Source organism: Scomber japonicus, chromosome 7, assembly GCF_027409825.1.
Source record: "Scomber japonicus isolate fScoJap1 chromosome 7, fScoJap1.pri, whole genome shotgun sequence".
NCBI classification, from domain to species: Eukaryota; Metazoa; Chordata; class Actinopteri; order Scombriformes; family Scombridae; genus Scomber; species Scomber japonicus.
Window position 1 is genome coordinate 11,811,629 of NC_070584.1, and position 13,086 is coordinate 11,824,714.

At 40.4% G+C, this 13,086-nt stretch overlaps 1 protein-coding gene across 2 annotated transcripts in view; it reads right to left on the reverse strand.

Annotated features, from left to right (window-relative positions):
- The window catches only part of pip5k1ca (phosphatidylinositol-4-phosphate 5-kinase, type I, gamma a), a 43,406-nt gene that overhangs the window by 17,120 nt on the left and 13,200 nt on the right, over nt 1-13,086 (reverse strand). For both annotated transcript variants that reach the window (XM_053321715.1, XM_053321716.1), the window contains exons 2-7: nt 7,692-7,723; nt 6,822-6,908; nt 6,381-6,511; nt 6,099-6,216; nt 3,650-3,802; nt 335-634 (exon numbers count right to left, since the gene is read on the reverse strand). In XM_053321715.1, coding sequence (XP_053177690.1) covers nt 335-634; nt 3,650-3,802; nt 6,099-6,216; nt 6,381-6,511; nt 6,822-6,908; nt 7,692-7,723 — 821 coding nt within the window. The remainder of the gene's footprint in view (nt 1-334; nt 635-3,649; nt 3,803-6,098; nt 6,217-6,380; nt 6,512-6,821; nt 6,909-7,691; nt 7,724-13,086) is intronic.

The window sequence follows — 13,086 nt, forward strand, 5'->3', positions numbered from 1 at the left end:
TTACAAGACAAGGGCAGACCTGCTACCAGACCAGCTACCTTGTTAAACCGTTTGCTCAGAACAAAGCTCAAATTTATAGTGAGGGATGCCAACACTCTCATAAATAGCTTTTTCTCTCTCACTACCCTCCCTCCATCCATGATCGTCTTTTATTGATCAAGCCCACACAAGTATCCTGGTTTTTCCACCTAGCCTAACTTTCAACCTTACATCTATTCATTTATCTGTTTTTCTCAGGATGGTGAATGGTGGCATTGCTTTATCCTTCTTTATCAGTAAACTATCAGTAAGCTACCCTCTACCCTCTACCCCCACCCCCTGTGCTCTGTCTCACCAGGCAATCCCTCTGCAGGGTCTTGACCAGTGCGTTGTAAGTGTCCTGGTCCAGCATCAGTCCGTCTTGCAGGTCTTGCATGAAGTCAAGATCTTTGAACGTGGGCCTGGCCTTCTCCCTCTCCTTCTTGGATGCTCGCCTCTTGTAGGTGGAGCCTTTCAGGTCGTATTTGAGGTGCATGCGAACTACTCGGGGTAGGACGTTGTTCATCACCACCACGCGGATGTTCTTTCCGCCCGACTGGACACAGTAGAGGCCGAAGAACTTGGGCAGCAAAGTGCGTGGGTTCTGATTCAAGTTCTGGAGAAGAAAAGGAGCAAACAAGAGAACTTTAAAAGGTCTGATAAATTGGCTTTGAGTTTCGTTTCAAATGCTGTGGTTTGACAGGATGTAGGAAAAAATCTTGTCATATTTTACAAGATAGAATTGTTCAACATGCCCAAGAGGAAGATATATAAAAGAAACAGTTTTTCACACTTGACAGGAAGAGAAAAGGTTGGGATTTACATACAAAGACAGCAAAACCAGGAATACAAGCTAAAAAACGCTTTTTAAAAAAATGTATGGAACCTTTCATGAACGAATATGTGAGCAATGGGATATAATACATGTTCTTTAAATGGCTAGTTGATAAACAATACAGAACTTTCAGTATACACACACTTTCAGTTACATCCAATCACACAAGGAGGCATCACATGAGTACATACAATCCAGCCACAGTGCATGAGACCAGAATTAAACAAGAACTGCAGGAAAAATAGTATAAGAACTAAACTTTATAACCAATTTCAGAAATCAGACCTAAAAAAATCTGATTGAAATGACTGTGAAAACTACAACTCTGACGAGCCACCAGAAATGTTTCATGGATTTTGATAATTGATTAATTCTTGAATCATTTTTCAAATAAAAAAACAGGTCATTGTGGACCTTGGAAAGTGTGATGGGCAATTTTTAGTATTTTCTGAATTTTTTTTAGACAAAATAGTTAAATCATTTAATCAAATAAATTGTTGGAATTATGCACAAACATCTATCTATACCTCAGAAACAGTAGCATATTATCATGGTGTTAAGTACAAACAGTAGTGACATGACAATGCCACTCTGCAAGAACTAATTGCAACAGATATTCACATATAGTTTGTGACTAGTCCATCTCCCTGTGTTTGACCAGATTCTTCCTTTATTTGGCACAATGTTCTTTGCTCCATCTCCATCTCTCCAATTTTTGCTGAACGTTTCAGTAGTCAATCCAAACAAATGAGGTTAGTCGGGCCGAGTGCTTGGTTAAAAACCTGCTTTGACCTTGGGACTTGGGCCAGCTCAGTCCCATTAGAGAAATGAGAGCTGGAAAAGGGAGAGAGAGACAAAACCATGGTCCATATATAGTGAAAACACACTGCTTTCAGGAGTAGGAGTGACTACAAGAGGAGAGCGAGAACGGAAGAAAGAAAGAGAGACGTACAGAAGGGAGATGAAGGATGGATGTACGTATGTGGCTAAAAGCCTTAGCAACTGTGAGGCACTCGTTGAATGACCTTCAGATGAGAGAAACTGGTAAAGAGGCACAGCAGCATTTTGATAGAGAGAGATAGAGATTGCGGACATAGAGAGAAAGAGCATCCTCTGCCCTCAGCCACGCATGACCCTTCTGTCAATGTTAAGAGTGCAGAGCTGTGACGAGTCAACAACACAGACACGTGAGAGAAAGAGGGGAGAGAGAGATACAAAACACACAGCATGAAAGAAAGGCTGGATTAAAACAAGGAGCCTCGTGGAAGATAACAGGAAATAAATTACGCTGAGAGTGAGAGTGTCACAGCAGCAGCAGCGAGAGTGATGAGATTTTGAAACATGGGGGTGGATTGAAAGACCAGACATATAATAGAAGGGCAAATACACAGAATAGAGAAGTGGCAGCAGTGGAGTCTGTTACATCACTGTGATCTGTATGCTGCCCAGAGCCACACTCCTCAGCCAGCCCTCTAACATCAGCCAGTCAGCTGGAGAAGACATGTGGGGCTCAACCGATGACTGCCTGCATGTTTGCTACAAATATAAATCGGTTTGTGAAATGAAAACGACACTACCTGGTAGTAACGAGCACAGTTTTTGTATTTACTTGTTAATCACATTTCTAGGTTGTTGTGAGGGTATGAATCTGTGCTTTTCAGTCACTGTTGGTCTTGTCTATCTGCACCATTTTGTCAGCAAGCTTGTCTCTTTTCCTCAATCCACCTGCTCTGGCCTCGGGCTACAGCCGTCCCACATGAGTCTGAATGTCCCTACTTTCATTAAACCATTGGAGTAGACCAATTATACCTGCAAAATGCTTGGGAGCACAAGCGAAAGATGGAAAATGTCACGGTTAATGTGCTGAGCCTTTAACGTCCCTAAATGATTAAATGAATTCCTGCAGTGGTCTTTAGGCCACAACTGTTGTTACAAGAATAAACACACGGTCATGGGCGGCGAACCTGAGAGGCTGGAGTAGAAGCATGGTCATACATGGAGCTGTTGCTGGTTGAGTTCATTAAGAACGAGTCTGCAAATTGTGGAGGGGGAAGGATGAGGGTAATGTTGTTGCAAGTCATGCTTTGTTAGGCTTAAGCACAGTACATCCGGCTACTGAAATACACATGGCCATTATGAAACTGCATGGCCTGAGGTTGTTATGTCTGTTTATATGAAAAGGAAGGTACACATGGAGATTTCCAGGGTTTTAATAACACCTGAGAAAATATCAGGAGAGCAAGTTTGAGTGATGCATGTGATGCATCAACATCTTCAGACTGAGATACATGAACATTGAATGGTGTCTGCGCATCCTGCACAGTCATGCTGTCCTTCTCTGTGTATATATGCATGAGCATGAACCTCTGTGTCCACTGCACTAAGTGCTTTAATAACCCTGTAGTTGTTTTCTATATGAACACACAGCACATATATAGATGTACGCTATTTATCCACCATGTATTATCCTATCTGGGTGTAGGCACATGTGGCTGTGCTTGAATGCATGTGTGATGCCTACCATGAATTGAAAAGGGCAAAAATTACTGAACCTCAAAGTAAACATAAAGGCCACATTTAAAAAAAACAAGAACTGTGTTATAGGTCAATAAAACCGAAATGCAGTGACAGCTCTTTGATTTCCTATTTTACTTTTCACAGTCGGTCGAATTCTGTTGAGTACACATTTTTCAAATTATTCACATTTTTAGAAACGCTGTCAGAGAACATCTTGTTTACGTTCCCCACTCATAAACTACGCACATACAAAACAATACAAACACAGCCTTTGCTTACCATATAGTATCCAGGCAGCAGTTTCTGTAAGAATTCAGCCTCCTTGTGCATGACAGTCTTGATGATGAACTCATCGTCCTTGGTAAGATAGAAGACTGAACCACTCGCTCCAGGATTGGACAGCTCAATCAGTGGCTCATTACATAGAGAGTACTGCAAGCAAACACAAAGACGTAAAATCATATGACACATCTCTCCTGCATTGTTTTATTATTCAAGGAACAATTGAACCAACAAGAAAAACTGCTTGAAAAAGCAAGAATAGAAGATAGCACCAAGGTCATAACACCATCGCAATGTGATGACAGTGTAATGTAATGTTGAGAGGCCATATTCATGAATATAGTGTAGAGCATCATTCAGTTAGTTCTCCAAGCAATCCACATGAACTGTTTAATCAAAGTACATTCTTTACATGTAAATCGAGTCAAATGTCATATATTTTGGATTATTATAGTTTGTTTAAATATATCCAGTGAGATGTAAGAAGGTGGGATGCCAAAATACTGCAACATTATATAGCAAATCTTATCTTATGACACTAATCAATGAAGTATGACATTCTCCCTACAGCCGTCCTAGATCCAAATGTGTGAATTAGGAGCTGACGATGAGATTCTTTCACCAACAATGCAGATCAAACACATACACCAGCATGTTGAGACACACACACACACTGTGCATTATGATATAGCTCATAAAATACAACTCACACACAGAAGTGCACTCAGGCATGTACACACAATTGATTACACACACACATAAATAAACATTGTGGCAGGATTATGAGTAGTCCTTAAAGGTATGATGCAGGTTAAAAAAAAAGGTGGGCAAGAGACAGAGATAGAAACAGTGCATGATGTAGTACCAAAGAGGTAGTGAGGTGGACACACACACACACACACACACACACACACACACACACACACACACACACACACACACACACACACACACACACACACACATCAGTCCCCTGGTAATGTAATGGTTAGCTCAGCTTATTAGCCGGTTCTCTCTTTTTTTCCCTTAATATCTTAAAACCAAGTAATGATAGAAACCATTTTTGAAAGAGGTGAAGCCATCCCCACCTACCTTCTGCTAATGGCTCATTTTTCAAACATCCCCCTCGGAAGAGCCTGACATTTAATTTCGTAGCTTTTTTCCCCACATCAAAACACAGCTGAACAGGGTTAGAAGGAAAATGTTCAAACGGGATGGCTGGCAAGGAACGGCAGCAACAACTTTCTACAGTCATTGAACAGCCACTGACAGTCTACTTGTAGTCATGACTAAGCAACATTAAAGGTGCTCAGGTTGGTTTGAGAAATGAAGTGCATGAATATGTTGGCACTGTCCAAAGTCCTTCAGTAACCATTTATTATTGAGTGAAAAGGGACTACTAAACAGACTACTTCAATAAGTTGGTGTGTTTACATTTATTATAATTCCTTCAAAAAGTATTGCATCTAACACACATGTTGAATGTTCTTCTTCATGAAATGTTTGCAAAACAATTTTTTTATGTTTAAAACATACAATGTTTGCGTCCATGTTTACTGGCTGGCAGTCTTTTTACTTGCTTTTGTTGGTGCGTTAACTCGTTCCGGCTGACTTCTCTACTGGATCCTACTCAAAATCCTGGTTACACCCACAGTGGTGGGCATGCCAAAGGTGTTTGACATGAATGAATAAATGGACAGACAGTGCCCAGCTTTGCCCAAACACCTCATTAAGACCTCAATGGAAAACTCTGTAAAAGGATGAGGTGGCTAATTTGTTTTGGAAAGGAATGTAAATAACCCAGGAGCCCAGAACCTGCGTTACTTCTACTAATGTAATAATGATTTTTAAATTCTCCTCTTCCCCAATGGCTCTGGGTAAGCTAGATTATGTGGCTCATCTCAAAAATCTGTCACAACCTGAATCCACTGATCAAGTAGACCAATGGGATTCAGTTAGAGCACCCTGTGCCCCTGAGATTGTGTATTCCTAATGTTAACATGAGTGGAGAAACACTTGTCAAGCTACTGATGCATTAAAGATAAGTGCACATGGGACACATATAAACCCTGACTAAGCAGTGTACGTATATATGCTGCTAGACTGCTCAGGGTGTACTGATGAATCATGCAGCCTCAAGGTCCGACATACTGATAGGGAGTGACAAGCTGCACACCATCCTTCCATCTCTACATCCATCCTTTCTCCTTCACTCCTCCCTCTGTTATCCCAGCTGTTACCTACACTTCTCTGGCAGATCTTATCCCTTTTACATTTGCTGCCAGCTGAATATATTGCATTATATTGCATTCACTTAGTGCCATTGCTCCAATATGATGATTTTCTGGTGACTAAGCAACATCCAACTGATCGCATTAATTCATCTAAATTAGAGACAGACAGACTGGTACTGTTCATACCAGTCATGTGACACAGTGAATCTTACCAGGTAGTCATCTGGCCTGATGCCAAACAGTTCTCTGAAGTAGCGGAAGGCCACAGGAGCGTACGTTTTGAATCGGAAGTCCGGGAAATGGTGAGCTGGAGTGAGGTTGCTCCCTTCACTACAGTAAAGAACAACAACAGAGCATGTAAGATGATGAAATTATGCCTACATTCATATTGTAATAGATAGTCAATGTAAAAATCAAATCCAGCAAAGTAAGGTAATGAAGTATACTATTAAGTGAACCAGAAGTGTATGGTAGACGTGTTTTGGGGTAGAGACCTGGGGAAAAAGATGCTCTCCACCACGTAGAAGTCCTGCATCAACACATCTCTCTCAGGCTTGGAGCTCAGGTTGCCCACTGTGTAACCGATGCCCAGCTGGATGGCACCTTTCAAGGCAGAGGATGTGGTCTGCAGGAGGTGGTGGTGGTGGGGGACATAGGGTGATGTAGTGAGTGAAATGTACAAACCTTCTATAACCCTCACAGTAATGCATTCTGACGTGGAGCAGATAATATCGTAGAGAAGATGCTTGTTGTTACCATTCTTCATGAATTAAATTAACGATAGTTCATATATATCATAGCAATTTCACCTATAATAACAACTCAACAATAACAATTCATTTTTATTGTCCACTGGCAGTAAAAGCAACGACTGAGTCTTCTGTTTCCATATGCAAATTCAACATCACAGCACAATCGTGTACTGTCTGCAGTACCTTCTTATAAGTAGTTTCTCCTGATGCATCCACCCCTCTGTGGCCAATCTTCTTTCCCTGACCAGGCAGGCCTGAGGATGAGGGCATCTGATGATAGAGAAACAGACTTGTGTTCATGGGGACAGAAGGGGTTTGCACCTGTTCATTAACAGTCTAATTTAAATATAAAAGGATTGAGGAGTGGCACAATATGAATGCATTAGCGCAAATTCGTGCTTTGATCTTGTCCGTTGGTTTTCACCGAGCAGACCAGGTGTTTGGTTCATCTGATTTACGGATCTTTTTATGTGTAAAATGATTCAACTCAAACTGTGCATAGCACAACATCAGATTGCACAGTTTGTTATTTAATCTAGTTTAGGAAACATATTAAATGGTGGATGCTGCTGTGGATACTTTAGATGTTAAACTGATGTAAATGTTCTGGTACTGTTGTTCATTGAGCTTTTTAGTTTAAATTTACTTCAACATTAACATAGAAGAGAGACATAAAGAAAATAAATTAAATTAAACAAACTGTGCAATACTTCTAAATGTCTGCTTTAACATACAGTAGAGTCACTATAGTGACAGATGGATGGGATTTACCAAATTAGGGAGGATTATGATATTGTGAGCGGAGTTGTCTCGCAAAGACACAGATACTACATTGATGTTTGAATACTTTCAGTAGCATGTACTGAGCTTTGTAGCCATCCGATCATTCATGGCACAAGGTAGTAAAATGATGTACTGCAAATATGAATTACTCAAAGTCCTCAGATCACTTTGTGGGTTCGAGTGGTGTTTTAGAGTAGATACTGATGAATAGAAACAAAAAGGGACTCAAGAGAGAAGTTCAGATGATCACAGGGACAGATGGCAGCTCACCTCTGTGATGAAGGCTTTCCTAGCAGCAGCATCTGAGAGAGAGAGAGAAAGAAAGAGAAGAGAGACAGAGACGGCTGTGTTAGTCGCTCTGAGATGGAGAGGCTCCATTACTCAGCATCATTAGTGCTCTGTGACAAAGATGAATCCCAATGGGTGGACACAGCAGTCCAACATTATGTAATAACAGTGTCAAACACAAGTAGGGGCCTCTAGAGGAACTGAAGGAGAGCCTAACATCAGCTACAAGGGCACCAAGCCCCATGTACTGTGTGTGTGTTTTAATGCAATTTTACATTTTACATGATTTAAAATTACCTTATCAGTGTTGCAAAGACAAGTCTGAAATAAAACTAATTCAGTATGTAACAACCAGAGTGAAGGGTTAAACATACATAAATATTGACTGTAAATATCCAGGCACCTTCTGACTATGTTTCCTTTAGCCATTCATTTTCTAGTTGGGCTAAAATGAAAAGAGCAGCTCTGCTAAGTTTAAATTATACTGTTGTGCCTTTGTTGACGTGGGAGTAATGTGCATACTAGTATTCTGGCTTTACAAACATAATATTATGTAGGCTGAAATGTGACTCTAATACATTCTAACTGAACATACTAAATGTGCCAATCTTCAGTTTCAGAAGCACGCAGTCGTGCGTCTGCTATGTTGTGATAATTTTTCATCTAATAACAGGATGTAGGCAGTGGAGAAAGGCAATCAGCGGGCTGGTTTTGCCAGGAAGGCCTGAAATAGACGCATAATTATAGACATATAACACTCGGCATAATAACGCAGAGAAGGCTAAGGAGGGCATGACAGAGAGAGCACAACATGAACGAATGAAAGCGAGGAAAGAGACAGACAGTGGCGATGAGAGAGGGCTTCAGACAGCACATGAGAGGCTGAATAATTGCCTCGCTGTAACCTGTATTGCACCCACATGGTGGAATGTATATAGAAACTGCAGATATGATGGTTGTGAATGAATAAATGATATAAACAGATATTCCTAATTGGATGGGACTTCGGCTTTATTTCCAGTACCATTCAAAAGTTTGGACACATTTGTCATTTGACGGGTACTGTATGTGATCACTTGTTGCTACCACAAGGACACTGCATCATAACATCTGTCATGCTAATAAACCAGATGTATTATTTGTTCTTATGTGGCAGTAGGGTAGATTTTGGTGGACTAGATTAATAGATGTGCTTTTGTAGCTCACTGCTGTACATACATAGTGAAAAATAATGTATTTTTCAGCCAACCAGTGTAAGTCAGGTGGGGTTTTTTGAGTTGGATTAATCATATTTATGTTATCCAGGAATGGAAGGGAATACTTGAGCTTTTTCTTTTGCCCCAAGTTCTCCCGAGGCACCCATTGAAACCTTTCTTTGTCAAAATCTATTACTTTGGGAGAACACAACATCATTTAATTTCTTTAAATATAAACTATTATTGTACTATTTCATGCAGAAGAGCCTCTGTGGCCTCAGGTTTTGATTGGTTATGCAAAATGACAGAAAGTGTGGCTATAGAAGTGTTTTCTTTTGTAAGAAACAGTAAGAAATATTTAAGCTCTCAATGATTTGCTGGTTGTGTCAAAATGAATGTTTTGCTGCCTCTGCATAGATTAACAGTAATAATGAGTCTAACTGAACTCTGTATATGGCTCTTGTTTATGTTTTTAAAGCACATACACAGTCACCACCAAACTGAAGCACAGCCATGCATATAATGGCTACTATTCATTATTCATTCAATTAGAATAGAATAGTATATATCTTTACTGTCTACTAGGGTGTAATATTATCTTTGGCTCACCAAAACATAAGGAGGAACAATGCATGATTCTTACACATAAGCCCTCTTCGCTCCTGCAGACATTTTCTCTTGTGATAGTAGGAGAAGCACAGGAGTCAGTAATATAAGTAATGATGGCTCTGTTCCATTCACATGTCCCAGTAAGCTTTGACAGTATGACAGCGAGCCAACCTGCACAATATCATGACCCTGAGAGCCGCCAAATGGAATTCAGCCAACATTCATGTTATCATTTTGACGTGTGCTCTTCTTGCTGTGATGAGTCAAAATGTCTTCCGTGAAAAAGACATTTTATTTGCCAGCACTCTACATTTTCACTGCAGCCATTCTGACTTGTTAGGGCATAAGAAGCACGGGTGAATCTAATGTCTTCATGTGTTCACGTGTTCCAGTCAACATGGAACTAGATATTAAAGATACTCTACAAGTGAACTGGTCACCACAGGCTAAATAAAGCTGACTGGAGATGAAACATGAATTTCTGGCTGCAGTCTCTGGAGGCTTCAACCTCTCACCAGTATAACATGATTCAGTTTGCCCCTCACCAGCTGAGACAGTAACAGCTTACCTATACAGCCCAGTGTCACTCAGAAGGAGTGGGATAGCATCTTCACAGTTTGAGCCTGTGTGTGCAGCTGAGCTGATAGCCAGCCTCTCTGGTCTCTATGCCTGCCTCTCGTGGATGCGCATGTGACTGAGCAACAGAATAGCCTGTTTGCCACCCCTCCTCCTGCTCACTCGCTCTCCCTCTCTCTCTCTCTCTCTCTCTCTCTCTCTCCCCCCATCTCTTTCCCTGGGTCACACAGATACGCATTGGGATGAGCAAGCTAAAGCGTGTCAGCGCAATCCCAGCAATGCTCCCTGCAAGCTGGAACATTCAGGGAACAAAATTCGAGAAAAAAACCCATAGTGGTAAGAGAATGTTTGCAATGCAGATAATTAAAGAGGAAGCTCTCCTGCTTTTCACCATGCTGTACTATTCATTTGTGTCTGTGTGTCCGAGTGTCAGCGTGCTAAGTATGGTTTCTTCACACCTCGTCTGTTATTTCCCCATGCTTAGTTCTTAATGTGTGTGTGTGAGTGTTTGTCTTACTGCAGCTCCATTTCTCTGTGTGTGTGTGTGTGTGTGTGTGTGAGTGTGTGTGTGTGTGTGTGTGTGTGTGTGCGTGTGTTCGCAGTGAATGAGCATATGAGTCTGGCTGTGTGTGTCCAAACATGTGCTTTGTCTCTCCCTGCTCGTCTTAGAGCAAACCATCATCACGACAGCTTAACCAGAAAACATCAGCAGACCGACTGGAAGAAAACTACACTCTGCTCCCTATATATTGTATTATTACTAATAGCAACAATAGTATTTAGCCTTCAAGATATGATAATGTTCCTGCTATCTTTCCTTTTCATATTTCTAATACATTTAAGCTTAAAAGATAAAAAAAGACATTGCAGACTTGGGCATATATAAACCAAATCTGCTTATTAACTGTGCAAGATATTTAATAACCATGGAGATACCTATAGGAAGCTATTGAATAATTAAATTATTCAGTTATTAAAAGCTATGGTTTAGACGCTGCAGTAATCAGATACCTGAAATGTCAATCTAAAAATTGAGCCTAATCTAATTTCGTATATTCATGTTATGTATTCTTCTATTATCACTGTCCTTGGCAGCACTAGTAAACCCGGGCAAGAGAAAGCCATTACAATTAATAAATGTAATTTTGGGAGCATGGAGACAGCTCTGGGAGAAGGAGAGATGTATGAATGCTCGAGCAAGAGCCAGAACTTCCTTGAGACTAACTATTTAACTGATGTTTGCGACTCAAATGTAATTACATTATGATTACAAGCAACCAATCATGACTGCAAGAACGGGAGAGACATAAATATGATGAGTGTATTATATTAAACAGCGGAAAGAACGGAGGAAGGAGTTATGATTGGAGCGTATGCTTGAGTAATGTCCTAATGAGGAAAATTATTCTCTAACATCTAGAAAAAGAAGCATATTAAAGACATAAACTTGCCACTAAAAGCGTCATTTTACCCACTACCATTAAACACATACCTTTCATTTAAATTTAGGCTACTTCAACTATACATATCTCATGATGGCTTTCCAGTAAAAACTGAAATATACTCTGAACATTCCTCCATTTACCTTTAACAGGTACCCAAGTGAGTCTATCCTTAGCAATGTTAAGTAGCTGCAGGATGACAAGATGATGAAAACGACTACACCATCTCGCTGTAGGGTTCTTCAGGGGATGGAACAACAAATAGAACCATACAAATAAATTGCTTCTAGCTGAGACTGTTGCCTAGCCAGACTGCTATGTGTTGGTTTAATGGCTCTTATAACCCTTAAGAGAGTGGTCCATTACCGGCTGGCAATAGCCACGGGAGGCAAGGCGAGACGAGACACAAGCTTATTTATATCATATTCACACACAAACCCTGTGTGTGATGCAGAGAGATGATCACATGCTCAACCCACGTTTGACTTGTTCATATGAGACTGCTGTCACATATTAATCCCTGTTGGTTGCTTTCCATACCACAGAATTACAGCAGATGTTATATAGTTGCTAAACAGAATTATGAATTTATTAAAACCCAAAATGTTAACATTTGAGATCAAACATGGGAGGCAAAACTGTCAAATATTTTTGGTAGGAATACTAAATGCCAGTGCATTGTTTCACTGTTTCAGTGTGTGTAAGGCAGGAACTACACATCACTTACTAACCACAAGTGGACACGTTTGTGCATCAACATTGTTTTTAAGCTTGTGGATTGGGCTGTCAGGGTAAAGGAATTTCCCCTGTGGTGATTCAGGGTGGTGCCACAGTGTGGTATTTAGTCTATGCGATATTAACAACCCTCCTTTTTTTGTGAAAATCAAGGTATGTCAGTCTGATTATTTGTCAGCTGAATGGAAAAATTGTGTTGTAGCAGGAAACAATGTTGGCGAGTCCACTTAAACCTGTGATTTATGAAAGGAGTCTGGCTGGACATGATACCTTTAGATTGTATGATTGGTGGTAAACAACTTTACCTCACATTTTAAATGGCAGCTGCACAGCTGTGCGGTGACCCAGGCGACTTTAAACATATAATACAAAATATTCATACACATGTGTTTTGAACTTCGGTAGTTAGCACCAACCCCGTCAGCTGACCCCAAGCTGCCGAACTGGATGAGCCACCAAACATTCAATAAAAACAAGAAGAATATAGCATCATGAAAAAAGGAAAACGTGAACATAGTGCAGTGGGTGTGGTTGCTTACCATCCAACGCAGTTAGCTTGTCAACAGCATGGTATTACAATATTGTTATTTTGGATTGTACACATATAGTACCAGACACAACTTCCCATTCACTTGAGCATGAAAGTGTGTCCAACCTTTTGACTGGTACTATATATACTGTATGCCAAATGTGACAAGTTGAATGTCGATTAAATATGGTACTATAATTATATTAACATAATCATATTAACAACAATGAGAATAACAATAAGAAACTGTATTTCATGTGGACCATCACATCTGGCTGATATCTGATCTA